Source organism: Hemicordylus capensis, chromosome 1 (assembly GCF_027244095.1).
Source record: "Hemicordylus capensis ecotype Gifberg chromosome 1, rHemCap1.1.pri, whole genome shotgun sequence".
Classification (NCBI taxonomy): domain Eukaryota; kingdom Metazoa; phylum Chordata; class Lepidosauria; order Squamata; family Cordylidae; genus Hemicordylus; species Hemicordylus capensis.
In genome coordinates this window covers 434,835,860-434,845,984 of record NC_069657.1, presented here as the reverse complement: position 1 = coordinate 434,845,984, position 10,125 = coordinate 434,835,860, and the positions used below count along the sequence as shown (strand labels likewise).

The following is a 10,125-nucleotide window of genomic DNA, read 5'->3' as shown; positions in this document are numbered from 1 at the left end:
TTTCTTTAAAAATGTCTCCCCTACTTTTTGCTATCAAACTCCAAGTTCTAAGAGATGAAAAAAAAAATCCCTGAATGTAAAAAGATTAATGAAGTTTGAATTAATGTTGCTTCTGTGCATTGGTATGAGAAGGAGTATGTGCACTGTGGGGAAATGAATAGTCATAGAAATTTCTCTGAATATGTTTTATACTGACGTTTCTGCATGGGAAAAACTTTGATATTATGCTTTGTATTTCCGACTTAGAATATCTTGCATTTGAGATTGTCTCTGCAGGAGTCTGCTATATTCCCAGTCCACAGAAGAAACACATCAAATAATAAAATAAAAGTGAAATTAATGAGAGGCGTCAATGGAGGAAGAAATGAGACGTTGTATAGAGAAAATGCAGCAGTACTACTCTTTAAATCAGAACCATGTATACATTTTATTTTCTGTGCCTTGGTGTACCATTGATCACAATTAGTGTACTCACTGCCTCTCTGTTATGGTGCACAATACACGCAAATAAAAATGAAGCAAACAAATGGATGAAATGAAATAATTTTACATAAACACAGGAATAATAATAATAATAATAATCCCTGAACAAACCAAGTCATTGCTAAATTTTCTTCCTGCAATAACAAATCAAATGAAACCAAACAAAAGAAAATCCCCTGCAAAAGTGAAAACTGATTTACAGGGGGAAAACATCAATTTTTAAAGGAGAAACAACAGGATAATTCAAGCATTCAAAGATTGTTTAAAGTGAGCAAAAGTCAAGTCTACCTTCCATCCCTTTAAAAAAATCATGTGACGTGATTAAAATTGCATTCATTACCACCAATCTGGCCCCCAGCTCTTAATTTCTGCAATCACAGGTAATGAAGAACAGACCTGTGTAAGTGCTCTGTGAGCACGGGCTTTTTCATTCATTTCAACAGATAACATGTCTCCACATGTGCAAATAAATGCACATGCACAGCTGACCTTCCCCATGAAATGAATTGGAAGGCTCTTCAGCATGAACTCTGTGTGCTTAACCCATAAGACATTCCTGGATACCAGTGGATGCCTTGATTCCATCTCTCATTGATTATACGGCCATTGAGTTTTAAGGGAGGACTAAGGACTGAACCAAGAGGCCATAAACCTAATCTGCTGACATAAATGGAGAGTTTCCCCCGCAAGCACTTTTTGCAACTTCATCTTCCGTTCAGTCATTCTACAGGAATGCAGGATTGAATTCTCAACTGTAGCAAACATGTGCCACTCCCCTGACATTTATAGAAAAATCCTTTTCTATAGAAATTCATGTTTTGCCCCAGTGGAACCATGTAGGTATTGGTTCCTGTTATCTGTTATGTCGTTGCTATAGTTTCCCTTTCTTAGGAAGAATCTGCATAGCCACTCTGCTCTTCATACAATTTTTTAAAAAAATCACCCCTATGTTCGGATCCATGTGCAAACTGAGAGAAGAACAGCCACAACCTACAGAGGAAATGAGACTCAGAAGATGCTCCAAGAGACTGCCATTAACTGTTTTGGTAGAAGAAATACTTGGTAGTGGGGTGGGCCAGTTCTGTCACCTTCTCTTTGACACGAACTAGCACCACTGAAATTGCAGTGCCACATGTTGTTCAAAGCCAGAGCTCAGTTCTACACGCTGGCACACACAAGAACTCAGCTGTAGTCTCTGGGAGGTTCTGGTCAAAAGGAGCCCAGGAAGACCACAAAGAACCACTGCTAGTCAGAGTATACAGTAATCAGCCAGATGGCTTCACTTGGTAGCTCTTTAACACTTCCAAGCAAGACTAATATTTTACAGGGTGAACTCATGGAAGGATGTGTCCTCCTTGCAATCTGCAGTTGCTCCTTTCTTACCATCTGCCCTCTCAGCTCCCAGATATATTGTATGCTCACTACTAAGGAACAGAACTGTGACTGCTTGCATGGGGACCGTTGTGGGGAGGGGTTCCAGATGTGTGCCCAACCAGCCACACAAGGTTCTCTCCCATGTGGGTAGCCACAGTAAGCTGTTTTCACAAAGACTAGTTTCTGTCTCTCCCAGTTAAATGGGCTATGCTTGGGAGGAGGAGCTCTAGTGATGTATTCCTGCAAATCCCTACCAAATGTGGCACTCACAGATAAGACGCCTGTTGCTGTGTCAGGACAAAAAAGCCAGCCATTTCAGTGGCTGCTCACTCCTTCATCTCCCTTCCATTGTGCCTGTTTGTTTGCCTGCCCGCTTGTACAGTTCCTCTGGGCTGGCTGCACTCTCCTTTTGAATGGTCCAGTGAGAATATTCTTTCCCCCACTTTCTATATCTACGCAGCAATCATGGCACAGTGTGGCACCACAGTGGCATCTCATGTGTAAGTACACGGTCTGGCCAAACTGAGCCCCATCCATCTCCTTCTTTGCACCTCGTAATGCCCCTCCCCACGGTCTCAACATGGTGATGACCGCCCCCTGCCCCACCACCTTGCAGTTTCTCCTATGCTGCCCTGGGTGGATCTCAAGAGTGGCTAACTCTCCTTGTTCTGATGTGTTAATGGCTTCTTCCTTCCATGAGCACCAGAGACTGGGGGTGGTGGTGGTGGGGCGGACTCTGATAAATGAATAAGGGAGGGGGGATGACAACAAAACACAACACAAAGCAGCAACAAAGGATCCTCAGGTAGTTCTGTTGCACTGTACCTGTGTGCTGGTTGATAACCTCTCCAGAGCAGGGGTTGTTTTGGTACTTCTCCGTGCATTGTACAGCGCTGAGTACATTGTCAGTAATGAACAAATAATAAATAGCAGTAGTTAAGCTCTAGTTCCTAGGGAGAAATGCATTCATGGTTGGACAATGCAAGAACTGCCACTTTGTCTAGCTAGGACAGTCTGCTGCTCTGAAGGTCAGTTGGTGGGCAGTGGTAGACTTTTAATAATACACCAGGGGAGACTAAATTTTAATTTCTCTGTCTTCAAGGTGCCCTTTGTGAAGAGCAGATCCGCCCACAGGTTTCCAGAGTGCTGCTGTAGCAAGGACAATAATAAGCATGGAGACCAAGGATTTGGCATCAGCTATTTGATGACAGAGGAAAATGCAGCATAAATAGGGGGAAATGGATGCTTGGAAAAACCCACAAGGGTATTCTGCTTATTGAGGGCTTGGCCCAGCTACCAGACTTAGCACGAGCAATGCTAAGCCCCACTGAGTTCATAATCCCAAAGCAGTACCTGCTCATCCATAGCTCAGTGGTACAGCACATGCTTTGCACACAGGAAGTCCTAGGTCCAATCCATGGAATCTCCAGTTACACTGTAGCAGGGGCTGCGAAAGGCCTCTGCCTGAGACCTTGGAGAGCGGCTGCTAATCAGAATAGACGATACTGGGCTAGATGGGCCATTGGCCTGACTCAGTACAAGGCAGCTTCCTCTGCTCATGTTCATCCTAAGCATGGCTGCCAGAAGGATCCCTTTCTAAACTGGCCTAAGTCTTTGCACTGTGCACCTTGCACAGGTTCTTTCCTTTCAAACATCCACATCTTCACAGTTCTTGGTTATTGCTTCTTAGGAACCTTATGCAGAGCAACAGAATACCAACCATTTCCTGCCTCTCATCCTGTTCATTAAAAAAAAACAAAAAAACAAAAAGAAAGAAAAAAATGTGGAAAGAAACGTGCTTGCATCTTCAGTGTTCAATCAGCATCACTGAATGGACTATCACTATTTGATGCTATATTACAGATTATGGTTTGCTTCATTCATGCAAAGTGTTACAACAAGTACCTTGAAAGCATTCCCAAACAGGAGTATGAGGAGGCGCACAGCAGCAAAGATTGGCAGGGAGGAAGGGCGTGGGAGGTAATTGAAATAAACCTGACAAGGTCTGTCAGAGCAACAAAAAAAAATAAAAGCAGGAGTTGGACATCAGGGCTTTGGGCACGGGTCTGTAATCCACATTTTTGGAGCAAATGAAGCACAGAAAAAATACTATTTGAAAAGGTTGCTTTTCTTTTAAAGGGAATTTGATACGCCGATCATAAATGCAGTCCAAAAACCGGGGAAAGGGATTTTTTGTATGAAATTTCAACATAAGGTACTTTTAACAGCTAGACAGCAAAGGGGAAATCAAACCAAAAATCAAAAACAACAAAACAAAACCCAAACTCTGTAGGTCACTCCACACTCGTATGTTTCTTTGAGGGTGATGATTCGGCTCATTCTTGAGATACGAAGAAGGCAACAAAGATATTGGTAATAAAGTCAAGAACTCCCCGGGGAAGTCATCCACCCAATATGATATAACTAAGCCTGGCCTTTTGTCAGTGCAATCAGCCCTCGTTGCAATCAGTTATGCTTATATGGGGGCGGGGGGATATGTAAAGTAACTCCATCATGATCTTGTAAGTTGAGTTGCAAAGATGGCCCTGCATCCGTGCCTCCATTTCTATGATGCTGCCCCAGGTGACAAATCCTGCAGATTTCAAACTCCTACCGCAAAGCTACATTCCATCAGTAGATAAGTGAACATGGCAAAAGTCTTTTCTTCCTCTGTTCAATAATATTAGATCTATATCTCTATACCTATCTCTCTCTATATATATAGATACATATAGATACTATCTCCAATAGTTCCTTTAGAAGCCCGTTATGTGGCAGTAGGCTTCCAGAGATGAGAAGAGTATGTACAAGAGCCAAAGAAGCACAAAGAGGCATGAGGTCAGAATCTTAGCAGTCCGTGGCCCACCCAGCTCACCTCCAATCTCCGGTCTCCGCCGGTAGAGGAGCACGCCAACACTGATAAAAGCAAATATAGTGAAGAGGGTGACGGAGAAAGCCAGGGTGCCTGGATGGACTTCGAATGTTTTGCCATTGGCTGCATGGTAGATGGCGGCGATGGACCAGGCGACTCCGATCCCCAGGAAAACATTCACAGCGTTGCTACCGGTGACATTACCTATGGATGCATCCGCATACTGATCTTGTGTTGCTGCTACTTTGCTGGCAAATGTGTCTGCAAAGTGAAAAGAAGCATTATGATTGATCATGTATGTAATTTGCCCTCCCTTCATGTAGCCTGGTGTTGCATTTTATGGTGAGGACAGCTATAATTAACAACTGTCCCATTACTTTTCACCATTGAGGTGAAATTTGGCTTTGCAGCTTGCCTTCTACAGATGTATATGTGCAAGTCAAATGTTGGATCAGGTCTCAGTCTGTTCCCTCCCTTTGGCCAGCTGTTCCACAGAATCCCACCTCCTCTGGTTTGTAAGCTAATTTGCCAACTGGCTTTCCAACAAGAGCAGGATTAATTAACTAACAACCAAGTGAGTGGTCTCCAGCCTATATGTTAACTCACATCCAGCTTAAGTCAGACAGCATGGAATCTCAGTTAACCAAGTTTTATTTGAAACCAAATACAAGACAACAGTAGGTTGCAGAAAATCTTGTTTGGCAAGCACTCAGTTGTCAATTGCCAGAGAGCACAGCTGGGAGATAGATCCTATCTTGTAAGCTGCTTCAGGACTTCAGATAGGAGCTGGATTTAGGATGATTTGGGTTTTACCTGAGGTAGCATGCAAAGCCTTATACATTGTAGCCTCCTATGAGAGGGCTTTATAAAAAGCTGCTTGAAAGTCTGAATACGTTCTTTTTGCAAGTTTTCCCTACTGTCTAGATCTGGTTGCAAAAGATTTGTCTTTTCAAAAGTCACGGAAATCTTAGGATGTGAAGCAAGGGTGAATAAGTAGATGCAAAAGTGACTGGGACTCTTGCTTCTCCTTTCCCTTATAAAGTCTGGAAGGGACCCCACGCAGGGGAGATGCAAAAGCCGTATCCATATCTTGAGCTTGTGCATTTCTCCAGTACAAATTCTGGTTCAGATTTTACAAGGCACAAATCACTGATGCATCCACTTTTTCTAACAACTGACCTTACTCTGGCCTGGTGCAGATGTGATGCTAGCTCCCTGGAAACCATGGCTTACAAACTGGGAGATAGCCTTAGGGAAAACATGCTCCCACTTCTTCCTCCTCCACTTTCTGATGCAATGTCTTCCCTTCCAAACATTCAGCTTATTTTTAAGTTACATGTGCATCCACACAAGTCCTTAAGTAATCATGATTTAAACTGATTTCCAACCTATATCTTGTTTATAGGGGAACCACTGTGTATGTTAACCATGGTTCTTGTCAGTGCACATGTAATATGAAGCCATAAATAATACTGGAGAGAGAAACTGCTCCAGAGAGGAGGAGAAGTGGATTGGGAATGCACATTCCAATGTTCGCTCTTGATTAGCAAACCATGATTTGGAGGAGGTCGGAATTGTACCTGCCCTGGGTCCGTCCCTCACAACTCTCTTCATCTGTACTTCCAAGTACTCTTAGTTATTCCACCCATCCCAATTATTATATTTTCCCAGAGCACTTGCTTGTGATGCTCCAATGGCAAATAGCTTACTCCTATTTTGCTTCCATTAATGAAGAAAGAATGTCATTTAAAACCCACCCTCAATACATAATTGGTTCTATTTTGTAGAACGGTTTCAGGGTTATTAAATACAATGCCATGAGCTGTTCAAGAGCATGAATACTTAATGCACTTCAGCATTCCCAGGTCACCTTGGGTAAAAGGAGATAAAGAATAACTCACAAGAAAGTAGTTAAGAATTATCTCCCCCACCCCTGCCCCACTTTCTGCACAAGGGGTTTTAGGAACATGTTCTTCCCGTGGAGTTTTGAATGCAGAATTATGAAATCCCAGCTGGCAGCAAACCTCTTTCTTTCATGCATGGAAAAGGCCAAACAAATATAGCAAGAAATTTAATTTACAGTGAAATTCAAAAGCTGCTTTTAACAATAAAAATAGTACTATGGAAATGTCTGTAATTGCTGTAAAAAGAAGGCAGTTTTGCCATGCTTTTGTCTCTGCAACTCCACAACTTAATAACTATGCTTCATAACTGATGTCAAAATTACTAGGCTTCTAGGTGGCTATCCATGCGACAGCCACGGGAGTTGCTGACAGACACTCCATCACAAAGTTGGGGCTGCTGCCCACAGAATATTTTTCAGTCACAGGAAGGCTTTTGCAACTCATTCCCGCATCTGCAAAAACAACAGATTAAGACTTTCACATTGCATGTAGCCCTCAAAATGATTACAAGATTTTCCCCAGGGATCAGGGAATGAACTTTTATACTAGCTTAGGTACGTAGTGCAGCTACAGAGGCTGGGTTCACACGTAACACATAATTTGGCTCCCCCCCCGCCTGAGATATGGAGGGTATCAAGTTGAGCCAGAGTTATGCCTCCTGGCCAGATCTACTACTGAGGCCCTGAATGCTCTCTCAGCCTTCCCTTTGCTGCCTTGCAGCCATCGGTCCTGATGGCAAAGGGGGTGGGCTAGCTTGGGATGAACCAGAGGTTCATAATCAGCATGGGTTCATACATAATGTGCACCTTGGTGGAAGTAGACCTTGGTTTAGCAAACTAACTTCATATCTTGGTTACACATTTTGGTGTGAGGCCCCGAGTGAACCTCAGGTTCCTGCCTTGGCATGGGTTCAGATGACAAGCCAGTTACTGACTTTGCAAGCAGGTTCACATTATGTGAAGGCAGCTTCCTACGTACTGCACATGCAGAGAAAGGATTTCCAAGTCTGGCCTCTCCTGGCTGAAGCCCAGGCTCCAAAAAATAATGCAGTTGCCACTTGCCAGAAATGTGCAAGAACGGCTGCATCTTCCATTACCATGATCACAGCGGTGGAGTCAGGGAAGCCAGTGAGACGGAACAACATGGCCATGTTACCATGGTGTCCCTTTGCTCCCTCCCCAACAGGAAATCACAGGGGAGGTGAGAGAGGAAGTGGGAGGATGCAAACTTTCTGGCAGATATTTAAAGACAGAATCCAAGGCTGCAGACTCCTTTGTGAATCCTGGTTTGCTCAGGAGGATGGAGCATGAAGACGATGAATGAGGTGGATGAATCCTCTCCCCTCTGAGGCCTGGAGAAGCAAGAGCTGGGTCCCTGACACCACAGTACCGCGTATATAATAACAAATATATGTGTGAACAGTACTTTAGATTTAGGGTTGTAGGGGAAGGGAACTGTGTGCAATGAATAAACCTAGCTATAATACATTCCAAGTTGTGTGACTGATAAAAAAAATAAATCTCTGCATGAATATCTGTCAGAGGATTTAGCCATTCTTTGGGCAGTTAAGTTGATTATTATGGAGGTATTTTCAAGCCATTTGATTCTATGATATCAACTTTCCGTTCAATCATTTTCAGGCTGTGAATCGTGTGTCTCAAAATCCCAGCTCCATTTTTCTAAGCATGGGCTATCATATTATGCCTTGCCATTACTCTGCTCTTCTTGATGTGGTCCTAATGGGCTAGTCAATATATATTAAGCCATGTTCTTTTTGATGATGATAAACATTTTATGCACATGATTTTAAGCAACACCTCATTATTCAGTGAGGCACTTTACATTCAACTACATTATTATGTCTATGAAATGTTTTTGCAATCTGCTAAGAACAAACAAAATATCTATCTATCAACTAACTAACTAATTTGTAGACCACCCCAAACTTCTGCCTCTGGGTCGTTTACAGCAACATAAAGCAAATTAAAAGAAAAATGAAAACCTTAACACAATTTAAAACCCCAGTCAAGTTAAAATGCTTGGGTGTATTTAGGGACTTTTAAAAAGTTCTCAGAGATGAGGAGGCTCTTATTTTAACAGGGAGCACATTCCAGAATCTTGGGGCAGAAACAGAGAAGGCATGACCCTGTGTAGATGAACCTTTCCAGATGATCTCAGTGGGTGATGGGGCTCATGGCAAAGAAAACATTGAGGCTATTCACACGATGGGGCTATTCACACGATTAGGCAGAGGCTAGCCCGATTTCGCCCCATTGTGTGAACCATCGGGCTTGGCTGCGAGCCTGGTGGTTCCTAGGCGGGTAACCCACCTAAGTACCCCTGCCCTAAAACCGGGTTTGTGGAGCGAGCGCTCCGCAAACCTGGTTTTAAAAATCGTGAGTAGCCGTGGCCCAGCTTTGCGCCGCGGCTACTCATGAGGATACCCCTGGAAGGGAGGCGAAAAGCTGCCTCCTGGCTCCGGGGGTCTTGCCAGCATGCCCTGCACGCTCGTGCAGGGCATGCTGGCGCTTCCAGGGGCCAATTGGCCCCTGCTCCCCCCAGCCCCTTCCAGCTCTGTCACGGGGCCAGCAATCGTGTGGGCGGCTGATCTGGCCACCCAGGGCTCCCGCTCGGATAGTCTGCGAGGAGAGTTGGCTTAGCCTGCTTTCCCCGCTCAGCTCACCAAACCAGGTCTCACCGATCGTGAGACCTGGCTCATTGTCTTAAATAACCAGGGTCTAAGCTGTTTAGTGCTTTATAGGTTATAACCTATTTTGCCCCAAAACTTATTGGTAGCCAGTGTAGTTCATTTAATATAGGAGTAATATGGTCTCTCTGAGATGACCCAGAGGCCAGCCTGGCTGCCCCATTCTGAACCAACTGCAGTTTCTGGACTATGTACAAAGGCAGCCCCACATAGAGCACATTGCAGGAGTCAAGTCAGGAGGTTATCAGCATATGTACCACTGTTCTGAGGTAGTTTATCTCAAGAAACAGACGCAGCTGGCGTATCAGCTGAAGCTGATAGAAAGCACCTCTGGCGACTCCCTCAACCTGGGATACCAGAGAAGCACTTCCAAGCTGCGTACCTATTCCAAGTGTGTGACAGGGAGGCATCCTGCCCTCCCTCAGAAAAGCATTTATAATATCTTCTAGGCCTTCTATAAACCATGTCGGACAAGGTTCAAGAGAACAGGTGGGAGGCCGCACCGTTCCAAGCAGCTTGTCCACATCCTCAGAAATCACAAAATGAAACTGATCCAGCCTAACCACATAAGAGGACTTGCTGGACACCTCCACATCAGACACTGCAGTAATTGTGGGGTCTGAGTCTAAGTTGGCCCAAATACAAGATATTTTTATCCACACAAAAAAACTCATTTAAAATGTCAAAGTGGGTAATTGATGGTTCTAAATCCTTATTCAAGGGAAAAGGGGCATGTACTAGCCCTCTCACAACCCGGAACAACTCTGCTGGATGTGTGCTTGCGT

At 44.0% G+C, this 10,125-nt stretch overlaps 1 protein-coding gene across 9 annotated transcripts in view; it reads right to left on the bottom strand.

Moving 5' to 3' along the window:
- Positions 1–402: 402 nt before the first annotated feature.
- The window catches only part of SLC8A1 (solute carrier family 8 member A1), a 485,859-nt gene continuing 476,136 nt past the window's right edge, over positions 403–10,125 (bottom strand). For all 9 annotated transcript variants that reach the window (XM_053242775.1, XM_053242770.1, XM_053242787.1 and 6 more), the window contains one exon: positions 403–4,990. In XM_053242775.1, the coding sequence (XP_053098750.1) occupies positions 4,614–4,990 (377 nt within the window). In that variant the 3' untranslated portion in view covers positions 403–4,613. The remainder of the gene's footprint in view (positions 4,991–10,125) is intronic.